This window comes from Chiloscyllium plagiosum, unplaced genomic scaffold (assembly GCF_037043375.1).
Source record: "Chiloscyllium plagiosum isolate Xiang-an unplaced genomic scaffold, Cpla_swu_hap1 HiC_scaffold_33, whole genome shotgun sequence".
NCBI lineage: Eukaryota > Metazoa > Chordata > Chondrichthyes > Orectolobiformes > Hemiscylliidae > Chiloscyllium > Chiloscyllium plagiosum.
The window spans coordinates 27,912,401-27,925,169 of NW_028270171.1; the positions used below are offsets into that span (position 1 = coordinate 27,912,401).

General features: G+C 57.5%; 1 protein-coding gene across 1 annotated transcript in view; it reads left to right on the forward strand.

Moving 5' to 3' along the window:
- Positions 1 to 10,166, forward strand: part of tcf20 (transcription factor 20) — a 93,463-nt gene extending 83,297 nt beyond the window's left edge. The window contains exon 3 of the mRNA XM_087978055.1: positions 5,138 to 10,166. Coding sequence (XP_087834181.1) covers positions 5,175 to 10,166 — 4,992 coding nt within the window. The 5' untranslated portion in view covers positions 5,138 to 5,174. The remainder of the gene's footprint in view (positions 1 to 5,137) is intronic.
- The last annotated feature ends 2,603 nt before the right edge of the window (positions 10,167 to 12,769 follow it).

The window sequence follows — 12,769 nt, forward strand, 5'->3', positions numbered from 1 at the left end:
TATTGCCTATCCCTAGTTGCCCGGCAGGTAGTCAACCACCAATTAGATAAAGGGGAGTTTGGAGATACCTGCAGTTGGCTTTTGATGAAGTGGGAATGTGGAATTCAAAACTCTAACATCCTCCGGATCTTACTGAATCTTAACAATGGGCCACATTTAATCTCACATCGGCCAGACCGAGCAAGGACGGCAGATTTCTTTCACCCTTGACCGTTTTCCAAAGGTGGGGTTGAAACTGATCAAAGACGAAAGTGAGCTGGAGATCAGAGTCAAGATTAGAGCGTGGTGCTGGAAAAGCACAGCAGCGTCCAAGGAACAGGAAAATCGACGTTTCGGGCATAAGCCCTTCATCAGGGAGTGATATCCCCTGGACATTAGCCTGGGACTCTCGATTACTAGTCCAGTGATATTTACACCACTACCTCCAAATTCATGTGTTCGTATAAGTAGATACACCGTGACCTGAATTAACAGGGACTGTCTACAATTGATTTGTAAGTAAACCTTACCCCGCTGAGTAAGTACTGACTCTGTGCAGCTCAAAGGGTTAATGAGGAAAGTGACACAGAATTGAGAAAGGTCTCCAGGTCAAATTGATTTTCATTCCAGCTTGGAAGGAAATAGCTGACATTACTGGGAAATTGTAGTTTTTTTTGTATTCACTAATAGGACATGGCTGGGTGAGCATTTATTACCCGTCCCTAGTCGCCCTTAAGAAAGTAATGGTGAGGTGCCTTCTTGAACCTCTGCTATCCACAGTGAGGAGAACCCAGTGTTGGACTGGGGTGGACACAGTTAAAAAAAATCACACATCACCAGGCTATAGTCCGACAGGTTTATTTGGAAACACTAGCTTTCGGAGTGCTGCCCCTTCATCAGGTAGCTGTCATCAGGTGGTTGATGAAGGAGTGTCGCTCCGAAAGCTAGTGCTTCCATATAAACCTGTTGGACTGTAACCTGGTGTTGTGTGAATTTTAACTTCATCACAGGAAGGTGTGCGAGAAGCAGGGTTAAAGTTGTAGGAGACTTCCGTTTTCCCAACATTAATTGGGATCGTCTGAGTGTGAAAGGATCAGACAGGGTGGATTTTTTAAGTGTGTCCAGGAGAGGTTTCTGTGCCAGTGCGGAGATAGTCCGACGAGGGATGGGGCAGGACGCCACCTAATCCTCAGGAATGAATCTGGTGAAGTGGTTGAAGGGTCGGTGGGTGAGCATTTTGGGGATCGTGACCATAACTCGGCAAATTTCAAAGAATTGGATAAGGATAGTGCAGAAATTAACTGTTTAACTTGGGGACAGGCCGATTTTAATATTGGTGCCAGGATCTGGCACGCAGACTGGAACAGGTAAGTCTACACTTGGACAGTGGGAACCTTTGAAAAGTAGTGCAGTGACAATTCAAAGCCAGCGTATTTCAAAGACTGAAGGGCAAGTCCTTAGGAGCCCTTGATATCAAGGGACATTGAGGGTTTGATAAAGAAAAAAGAAGGAAGGTTATGTCAGACACAGGGCATTAAAAACAAGACAGGCTCTTCAAAAGTATAGGCGGTTAATTAAAAAGGAAATTAAGAGGGCCCACAAAATGTCATTGGCAAGGTAGGATCAAGAAAGGCCCCAACACCTAAGAGTAAGGGGATTACAGGGAAAGAGTGTGTGGAGCCAGTGGGCAGGGGGTGAGGTCTTAACTATTTTTATAGAGGTGAAAGACATTGTAGATGGGGTTTTCAGTGGGATGTGAGGTTCTAGAGTGAGGAGGAGGTATTCGATGCTTCATTGGGCATAAAGGTGCATAAAACTCCAGGGCCTGATGGGATGTATCCCAGACTGCAAGGGGAGGCGAGAGAGGAGATTGCTGGAACCCACGGGAGACATTTAATATCTCACTGGCCACAGGTCTAAGTGCCAGATGATTGGAGGATAGCAAATGTGGTTCCTGTGTTCAAGAAGGGCAGCAAGGATAGGCCAGGTAATTATTCACCAGTTGGTCTGATGTTAGTGGTAGAGAAATTATTGGAAAAAGTTCTGAATTATTTTTAAAGAAGGGAGAGAGAAAACAGGGAAAAAAAGCCGGTTAGCCTGACATCAGTGCTGGGGAAAATGCTAGAGTCAATTATTAAGGATGTAATAACAGCCTTTGGAAAGCGATGACTGAATCAGTCCTCGTCAGCATGGATTCACTAAAGAGAAATCATGTTCGACAAATTTTCTGGAATTTTTTGAGGGTGTGACCAGTGTAGGGGACGAGGGTGAATCAGTAAATGCTGTGTATCTGAACTTTCAAAAGGCTTTTGACAAGGTTCCACCCGAGAGATTAGTGAGGAAAATTAAAGCTCATGGTATCAGAAGTAATGTATTGATATGGATAGAGATCTGGTTAGCCGACAGGAAGCAGAGAGTTGGAATAAATGGATCCATTTCAGACTGGCAGGCAGTAATGAGTGGGGTTCAGTGCTGGGACCCCAGCTGTTCACAATATACATTAACCATTTGGATAAAGGAATTGAATGCAGTATCTCCAAATGTGCAGATGACACTAAGCTGGGTGGCAGGGTGTGCTGTGAGGAGGATGCTAAGAGGCTGCAGGGTGACTTGGACTGACTGGCTGAGTGGGCAAATACTTGGCAAACGCAATATAATGTGGATAAATGTGAGGTTACCCACTTTGGTGGCAAAAATAGGAAGGCAGTTATTATCTGAAAGGTGGTTGTTTAGGAGAAGGTGAGGCGCTTCGAGACCTGGGTGTTATGGTGGAACAGTCACTGAGGGCTGACACGCAGGTGCAGCAGGCAGGGAGGAAAGCTAATGGCATGCTGGCCTTCATAGCGAGAGGATTGGAGTGTCGGAGTAAGGATGTCTTGCTGCAGTTATACAGGGCCTTGGTGAGGCCACACCTTGAGTATTGTGTGCAGTTTTGGTCTCCGAGTCTGAGGAGGGATATCCTTGCTGTTGAGGGAGCCCAGCGGAGGTTCACCAGACTGATTCCCGGGACGGCAGGACTGACTTATGAGGAAAGGCTGGGACAACTGGGCTTGTACTCACTGGGATTTAGAAGAATGGGAGGGGGGGGAATCTCATAGAAACAAAATCCTGATGGGGCTGGACAGGCTGGGTGTGGGAAACCCGTTCCTGCTGCTGTTGACTTCCCCAACAGCAGGAGGGTCACAGTCTAAGAATAAGGGGCAAGCTGTTCAGGACTGAGATGAGGAAGAATGTCTTCACTCAGAGAGTTGGGAATTCTCTCCCACAGGAAGCTGTTGGGGCCAGTTCATTAGATACATTCAAGAGGGACTCTTGCAACTAAAGGGATCAAGGAGTATGGGGAGAGAGCGGGAATGGGATACTGAGATTGCATGATCGTATTGAATGGTGGTGCAACTCGAAGGGCCGATTGGCCTAATCTATCTACTCTCTATGTTTCTAATCAACACTCGGAAAGGCAGGGATTGATCAGGAATACATAGCCAGCACAGCTTTGTTGGAGGGAGATCCTTTCTAATGTAACTGAACGTTGTGAAAAGGTGACTAATTATATTGATGAGGGGAGTGCCGTTGATATAATTTACATGGACCTCATTAAGGCCTTTGGGAAGGAAGACCACTCGGAAGGCTGTTCCAAAAGGGAAGAGCCCATGGGATCCAGGTCAGGTTGGCAAACTGGATCCAAAATTGGTGATGGTGAAGGGAAGTGTTTGTGATGGGAAGCCTGTGACTAGCAGCGTGCCATAGGGAACGGTGCTGGGACCCTTGCTGATTTTTTATTTACATTAATGAATGTAAATGTAAAAAATATAATCAGTAAAGTTTGCAGATGAAACAAGAATTGATGGCGTTGATCGTGAGGAGGATGGTCCCAGGCTACAGTCTGATATCGATCAGCTGGTAAATTGGGCAGAGCAATGGCAGATGGGTTTAGTCCTGATCATTGCGATGTGATGCATTTTGGGAGGTCTAATGCAGGAAGGATTTACACAACGAATGGTAGGTCCCTAGGGAGCACTGAGGAACGAAGGGACCTTGGTGGGTCCAAGTCCATAGATGCCCAAAGGTGACAGCACAAGGTGGTGAGGAAGGCATACACAATGCTTGCTTCCATGAGCTGGGCGTACACAATAGGAGCACGGAAAGCCTTGGGGGATAATACAGATCACCACTTCAGGAAGGCTGAGCATTCTCTGGAGACTACAGAGGAGCTTTACCAGAATGGTTCCAGGAGTGAGGAGGTCTTAGCTCCACAGATAGATTGGAGAAGCTGTGATTGTCATTGGAGCAAAGGAGGCTGGGAGAGATTTGATCGAGGTGCACAAGATAATAATAAGTTTAATTAATAGTCATTTCAAAGAAAGGTTAGCAGTTAGCTATCAGTCATCATTAACTGGTGTATTCTCTTATGAGAGTACTGCTGCCAATCCACTGTCCACCAATCAGCATTCACCTCCCACACAGTATAAGCGTTACCTTCCTTTGGTATTGCTTGTGAATTGACGCGATCGGTTCAGGGCAAAAAGCCTCGACAGAGTGTGTTCCCTTTCTCAGCAGTACCTGAGACGGGCTGCAGGGAACGATAAAAAGGTGTTCCTTTTCTTTCTGGGCTGGGGCAGGGGAGTCTCAGACATTTAAGGTCCTGTATAAGAGAGGATTGGCGAAAGTAGGTGGGTGGCTGTGTGAGAATGAACAGTTTTACACAGTGGGTAGGAATGATTGAGAAATCGCTGCCTACAAAGGCCAGTGCAAATGGAGATAATCAGTGATTTCAGAAGGAAATGGGATGGGCATTTAAAGGAAGTAATCTTGCAGGAGCTACAACATTAACTCAGGAGCGGAGCTGAGTGAACTGTATTGATCTGCTGAGAGCTAACATGGAGTTGATGGGTTAAATGGCCTCCTGCTGTGCTGTGTTATTATTATGTTCCAGAATGCATATCCTGAGAGAATAATGGAGGCAGATTCCATTGGAATTTCCTGAAGGCAACGCAATAAATCCTTTGAAGTGGGGTGTGGGGGGAGGATAATACTGGGCTCCCCCCCAGCTGTGAGGCTGACCCAGGAAGTGATTCTTGGTAACCATGTCTCTGGGAATTCTGGGTAGCAGCCACTTGCGTTGCTTCATTGATGTTCCTTTCCCTCTTGGAATTTCCAGAGATCCTACCAGGGACTGGACTGTGGAACGCCACGACATGCAGTCATACCGGGAGCAGAGCAGTTACCACGGAAACCAGAGGCTCCTTCACCAAGAGGCTCAGGAGTCTCCCCGATTGGACAGCTACAGCCAGCACCACCAGGGCCCCCTCTTCAGCGGCTACGCCAACCGGCCAGGCGGCGAGGGCTGTGACCAGCAGCTGTACCCGGGCTTCCGCAGGGAGCCCACCGATTACTACTACCCCAGGGCCAAGGACCTAACCGGGCCCCAGGCCCAGCGAAGGCTGCCCGGGCCTTTGCAGAGCGGGTATGGGGCACAGCAGGCAGGAGGCTACTCCGTGCAGTACCTGAGCGAGGGTCAGTGGAGGGCACCTCACTCCGCCACCATGTCAGGCTACGGCCAGTTTGACCAGGAGGCCTACACTGGTCAGTTTTCACCCGGCAGTGTGCAGCAGCAGCAGCAGCAGCAGCTACGACACCAGGCCTTCCAAGCTCCCCTTGGCTCCCAGACGGTGGCCCAGCCTTCTCCCTCCGCCGCCCACCACCCCCAGCATTCCCACCAGCCCAGCCCAGCCCTGTTAGCCAAGTACCAGCAACGGGTGGCTCAGTATAACCCCCAGCAGTTCCAGACTGCTGTATCCTCATCCTCCTCATCCTCCTCTTCTTCTTCTTCCTCTTACCTGTCACCTCAAGGCTACAGCCAGCCCCCGGGGCAGGCTTTCGATAGTTACCATGTCAACGCCGGTGCCCAGTGCGATGGCTACATGGTTAACACCACGACTGCCCCCAGCTACGGGACCCAAGCGGGTTATAGCTACCAGGCACCAATGGGCAAGGCCTGTTTCGAACAATCAAAGGCAGGCCAGGGTCAGCAGCCTGGGCCTCAGGCCCTGCAGTACCCCAGTGCGGCCAAGGTGCCCTTGGGGAACCAGCAGTTCGCCCCCTACTGTTCAGCCGACATTCCCGTCAAATCGCCCATGCCCTTCCACCAGAACTTCAGCCCGAGTTCCAACGCCTCCCCGGCCACCCCAGTGGCCCAGTCCCCGTCGTGTAGCTCCACCCCTTCCCCTCTGGTGGTAAGCAGCGAGAGCCTGCAGTGTGGGCCGGGCGCCATGGGCATGAGGGGCCGGGTGGTACCGCTCATGCCCCAGCCCAGTCCCACCCCGGCGGGCCTGATGCCGAGCCCCGGCTCGCAGCCTGTGGCCTACGAGGGGTTTGGGTTGGAAGGCGGGGCTGAGAAACGCCCCTCAGACTTGGGCCAGAGCAGCCTGACGGCCCTGAGCTCCCAGGTGGCCAACATCCCCAACAGAGTGCAGCACCTGCTCATCTCCGACACCTTGGCGTTACACCGACGGCAGGGCCGGCGGCCCAACAAGAGGCCAGGCCCAGGAGGCCCGCCCGAGCACCAGGGCCTCGAGGAACCACTGAAATCACCGCAGGCCGAGTCCTTGGACGGGGCCTGCTCGAGTTCATCTGAGGACCCCGCGGAGAGAGTTCGTCAGCTCAGCGGGCAGAGCGGCACCTCGGAGCGAGGCTACAAGGCCCACAACCCAGACACCGTGCCCACTGCCACCTGCTCGCCAGCAAGTTCCATCGGTGACGGCGCCGGCCGGCCCCTCTCCAAGGAAGAGGTCATCGCCCAGATGTGTCGGGATGGTAAAGGCAACGCCGTGCCACCACTCACAGAGCAAGGCCTGGCCCGCAGCGAGAAGCCTGTCGGAGTGATCGTCGCCCGGGAGACCATGGCCGCTCGGGGCAATGCCATGGCTCTCGGGGGCCAAGGGGAGGAGCACCCGCAGCAGAACGCCTTCCTCACCGGCGGCGAGAAAGAACCCGGCCTCCAGCAGCAACTAAGCAACGCCCGCAACATCATGGCACCTTCAACGACCCCGAACGGGAACGGGCTGGGGGTGCACCAGGGCCAGGTGGCGCTCAGTGACCCCCTGGCCACAAGGATGGACACCTCCAAGTCCCCTGGCTACTTGGCGTACGGGCTTCGCGATGTGCCCAAGGGCGATGGCCAGTACCACTACATGCAGTACCCAGCAGCCAGTTACGGTCACCCAGGGCCCGAGCAGTTTGGTCTGGGAGACGGGAAGGTGCACCCGGGAAAGCCTGACAAGAGCCACAGTTTGCTGCAAGAGGCTTTGCAGGCCACCTACCATGGGAGGAAGTTCCACCCGGCTTACGCTCCAGAGGATCATTACCCAGGCTTCCTGGAGAGCCCATTGCAGCCCGTCAGGCAGATGATCGAGTTGACCAGGAAAGGGGGACATAACAACAGCCTGGCCTCTCCCCCGGGCTGGGGGGAGTCGAGGACTCCCGGCCCAGGCTTCAGCCTGGAGCTGAGCAAGGCCGACCATGAGCCTCCATACGAGCCCGGGGCCGCCGAGAGGAAGTCAGTCATCTGTGATGTCTCCCCTTCGAGACCCTTCGGTCACGGGCCTTTACCCCCGGGCTGCGGGCAAGGGCAGGAGCGGGAGCTGGGCCGCAGCTTGAAGGCAGCTCGGGCCTGCAAGACCGGCCAGACGGTTATCCAGGCCGGAGTCTACATGGGGGCAGATGGGAAGGCCAAGGGGCTGATGGAGCAGCATCAGGGTCAACTGAGGAGCCTTGGGCAGTACGACAGCAGGGAGCCCCACTGGAAATACGACTCATTTGAGCTGGCCCGGTCTTCAGCGCTGGTCTCCATGCCAATGTCGATGGGATCCTCCAGCACCCTGCTCCATCATGCCCTCAACAGTCGACCCTCGAGGGGTCGGAGACCCTGCGGACGGGCAGGAGGTAGAGCCGGGGTGAGGAGGAGAGCGCCAACTCGGACAGACGACAAAGCTCTGATGGCCAGGGCCCCCCTGATCAAACAGGAGGAGGCGCTGGGCTCCAGGCTGCCTGGATTCCTGGGCCGCGCCGGAGAGCATCTGCCCATCTTGCCTTGCGCTAGTGCCCCGCACCCTCCCTCCTCGCACTCCGAGACACTCTCCTCCCTGCTGACCAAACAAGATGGCCCCCGCTCGTCTGGTCCCGAGGGGCTGACCGGTCTGAGGCCTTTACGCCAGGCCCCCAACTCCAACGGGGTGAGCGACTGGACCGACGGGAAGGCTTTCCCGACAGAGGACAGCTGGAGCGGCGTTCCGAAGGATTCCCGAGCTCCTCACGCCCCAGAGCAGCAGTCGAGCGGCCACGCCGCGCTCCAGCCCCGCCTGGGGGATAGCACGAAGTTGGGGGAATGGCCAGCGGAGGCGGACAAATCGTCGCAGCCCGCGCGGAGGCCGAACGAGTCTCCGGCTCAGACAGAGCTGTCGGTTCAGTCGTCCATCTTGTCCAGGAGGAGGATTCGGTCTTTCATTTCGCCCATTCCGGCCAAACGACTTTGCCAAGACCCCCGGACCAGAGAGGCGGACGGTCAGTTGGCTCCACCTCACGGCATTGCCGGTGCAAACCCATTGCGCAAGGGCGAGCCAGGGAACGAAGCTGCACTGACCAACAGTGGCAAGGACAGCCCCGGGGCCAGCGTCTCTCCAGTGGTCTCCCTCACCAGTCCCGGCAAACTCAAAACTCTCCCCCCCAGGAAGGGCCGGGGATTGAAGCTGGAGGCCATTGTGCAGAAGATCGCGTCCCCCAATGGGAGGAAGTTCCCCGTGGCAGGATTACTGGAGGGGGCGTCCGATGGGGTAACGCTCGAGGATATCCTCTCGGTCCGGGAAGGATGCTGGGAGAGCGAGCACGGGCCCACCGTGCGGCCAGGGGTCAAAGTTCGCGGAGAGGCCACGGCGGAGCCTGAGGCCCAGCTCGGGGGCCCGGGGGTTGCCGGCTGCCCCCAGGGTTACGGGGGTCTCTCCCCGGCGACCCGCCTCCCCTACCAGGCCGACCAGGCCTCCCTGGCCCGCTCCCCTCAGCTGGCGCTAGGCCAGGGTCTCGCCGCCAGCCTCCCCAAACCGGACGGCGTGCCCCCCAAAGGGTACTTCCCGTCGGGCAAGAAGAGGGGGCGCCCCTTGGGAAGCATCAACAAGACCAAGCGGCAGCTGCAGCCATGCCGGGGCCTGCAGACCCTGGGGGAGGAGGCAGACGAGAGCGCCCCCAAGAAGAGGCGGCCCAGGAGGAAGAAGGCGCCTCTACACTCACGGCCCAGGAGGAGGAGGAAGCCAGAGGCCCCAGCGGCCTTACCCCAAGAGCCCGAGATCAAACTGAGACACGTGGGGGGCCGGGTCACCCGCAGGAGGAGGGGGGACGCCCAGGACCGGATCTTCTCGCCGTACGTACTCCTGGAACGGAGGCGGGAGGCAGTGCTGCTTTGCACCATTATCAACACCCAGGAGGATGAGCGGAACCGGGGCCAGAGAGGGCCCCAGAGTCACCAGGGGCCCGCGTCCGCCCCCACCCCCACCAGCTGCGCCGGCAAAGTCCTGCCCACCTCCTCGCACATGGTGGCGGGCCCCCTGGTGACAGAGAGCTCCACCCTCGGCCTGCTGCTGTGCTGCTTGTGCGGGAAGTGCGCCAACCACCGCGACCTGGGTGACCTCTTCGGGCCCTACTACCCCTACCTTTACGCCAGCACCTTGCCCAAGAACCCCCCCGCCAAGAAGCTGCTGCCCCCGCCCAGCCGCATCAAGGTCCGGCACAAAAGCATGCCCGAGCTCCTAAAGACTGGTCATTCGGAGGACGAGGGCAAGGAGCCCGGCGCTGTCCTGGGGCACACGCGTTTGAAAAGGCGCCACTACTCTGAGGACTGTACCCCGTCGTGGGCCAGTCCCCGCAGCAACAAAGGTCACCGTCGCTGCTACTGTTGTGAGAAATCGCCGTCGTCAGTGTCCGCACGGACTCCGCGATTGAAAAGTGAGCTCAGTTCCCAGGTGGACCTTCAGTTGCCTCAACTACCTCTCGATCCCAATGAACTGTGGGTGCACGGCGCCTGTGTGCTCTGGGCCAGTGAGGTCTACCTGGTCTCGGGGAGTCTCTACGGACTACAGGAGGCGGTGGAAATGGGCCAAGAGACGGTGAGCACACAGCAGAGGGAGAGGGGATTGGAGTGAGGGGGGAGAGGGGAGAGTGAGTGAGGGGGGAGAGGGGAGAGTGAGTGAGGGGGGAGAGGGGAGAGTGAGTGAGGGGGGAGAGGGGAGAGTGAGTGAGGGGGAGAGTGAGTGAGGGGGGAGTGGGGAGAGTGAGTGAGGGGGGAGAGGGGAGAGTGAGTGAGGGGGGAGAGGGGAGAGTGAGTGAGGGGGGAGAGGGGAGAGTGAGTGAGGGGGAGAGTGAGTGAGGGGGGAGTGGGGAGAGTGAGTGAGGGGGGAGAGGGGAGAGTGAGTGAGGGGGGAGAGGGGAGAGTGAGTGAGGTGGGAGAGGGGAGAGTGAGTGAGGTGGGAGAGGGGAGAGTGAGTGAGGGGGAGAGGGGGAGAGTGAGTGAGGGGGAGAGTGAGTGAGGGGGGAGAGGGGAGAGTGAGTGAGGGAGAGAGGGGAGAGTGAGTGAGGTGGGAGAGGGGAGAGTGAGTGAGGGGGGAGGGGAGAGTGAGTGAGGGGGGAGAGGGGAGAGTGAGTGAGGGGGGAGGGGAGAGTGTGAGGGGGGAGAGGGGAGAGTGAGTGAGGTGGGAGAGGGGAGAGTGAGTGAGGGGGAGAGGGGAGAGTGAGTGAGGGGGAGAGTGAGTGAGGGGGGAGAGGGGAGAGTGAGTGAGGGGGAGAGGGGGAGAGTGAGTGAGGTGGGAGAGGGGAGAGTGAGTGAGGTGGGAGAGGGGAGAGTGAGTGAGGGGGAGAGTGAGTGAGGGGGGAGTGGGGAGAGTGAGTGAGGGGGGAGAGGGGAGAGTGAGTGAGGGGGGAGAGGGGAGAGTGAGTGAGGTGGGAGAGGGGAGAGTGAGTGAGGTGGGAGAGGGGAGAGTGAGTGAGGGGGAGAGGGGAGAGTGAGTGAGGGGGAGAGTGAGTGAGGGGGGAGAGGGGAGAGTGAGTGAGGGGGAGAGGGGAGAGTGAGTGAGGTGGGAGAGGGGAGAGTGAGTGAGGGGGAGAGGGGAGAGTGAGTGAGGGGGGAGAGGGGAGAGTGAGTGAGGGGGGAGGGGAGAGTGAGTGAGGGGGGAGGGGAGAGTGAGTGAGGGGGGAGAGGGGAGAGTGAGTGAGGGGGGAGGGGAGAGTGTGAGGGGGGAGAGGGGAGAGTGAGTGAGGGGGAGGGGAGAGTGAGTGAGGGGGCGAGGGGAGAGTGAGTGAGGGGGAGAGGGGAGAGTGAGAGAGGGGGAGAGGGGATCGTGAGTGAGGGGGGGAAGTGAGAGTGAGGTGGGGGGAGGGGAGAGTGAGTGGGGGGAGGGGAGAGTGAGTGAGGGGGAGAGGAGAGTGAGTGAGGGGGAGAGGGGAAAGTGAGTGAGGGTGAGAGGGGAGAGTGAGTGAGGGGGGAGGAAAGAGTGAGTGAGGGGGAGAGGGGAGAGTGAGTGAGGGGGAGAAGGGAGAGTGAGTGAGGGGAGAGGGGGGAGTCAGTGAGGGGGAGTGGGGAGAGTGAGTGAGGGGATTGAGGGGAGAGTGAGTGAGGGGGAGAGGTGAGAGTGAGGGGGGAGGGGAGAGTGAGTGACGGGGAGAGTGGGTGAGGGGGAGAGTGAGTGAGGGGGAGAGGGGACAGTGAGAGGGGGAGAGGGGAGAGTGAGTGAGGGGGAGAGGGGAGAGTGAGTGAGGGAGAGAGGAGAGTGAGTGATGGGGAGAGGGGAGAGTGAGTGAGGGGGAGTGGGGAGAGTGAGTGAGGGGGAGAAGTGTGAGGGGGAGAAGGGAGAGTGAGTGAGGGGGAGACGGGAGAGTGAGTGAGGGGGAGAGGGGAGAGTGAGTGAGGGGGGAGGGGAGAGTGAGTGAGGGGGGAGGGGGAGAGTGTGAGGGGGGAGGGGAGAGTGAGTGAGGGGGAGAGGGGAGAGTGAGTGAGGAGGGAGAGGGGAGAGTGAGTGAGGGGGGAGAGGGGAGAGTGAGTGAGGGGGAGAGGGGAGAGTGAGTGAGGGGGGAGAGGGGAGAGTGAGTGAGGGGGAGGGGAGAGTGAGTGAGGGGGGAGGGGGAGAGTGAGTGAGGGGGGAGTGGGGAGAGTGAGTGAGGGTGGAGTGGCGAGAGTGAGTGAGGGGGGCGTGGGGAGATTGAGTTAGGGGGTAGGGGGGAGAGTGAGTTAGGGGGTAGGGGGGAGAGTGAGTTAGGGGGTAGGGGGGAGAGTGAGTTAGGGGGTAGGGGGGAGAGTGAGTGAGGGGGGAGAGGGGGGAGTGAGTGAGGGGGAGAAGGGAGAGTGAGGGGGAGAGAGGTGAGTGAGTGAGAGGGGGAGAGGGGAGAGTGAGTGATGGGGAGAGGGGAGAGTGAGTGAGGGGGGAGAGGGGAGAGTGAGTGAGGGGGGAGAGAGGAGAGTGAGTGAGGGGGAGAGGGGAGAGTGAGTGAGGGGGAGAGGGGAGAGTGAGTGAGGGGGAGAGTGAGTGAGGGGGAGGGGAGAGTGAGTGAGGGGGAGGGGAGAGTGAGTGAGGGGGAGAGGGGAGAGTGAGGGGGAGAGGGGAGAGTGAGTGAGGGGGAGAGTGAGTGAGGAGGAGAAGGGTGAGTGAGTGAGGGGAGAGTGAGTGATGGGGAGAGGGGAGAGTGAGTGAGGGGAGAGAGGGGACAGTGAGTGAGGGGGGAGAGGGGAGAGTGAGTGAGGGGGAGAGGGGAGACT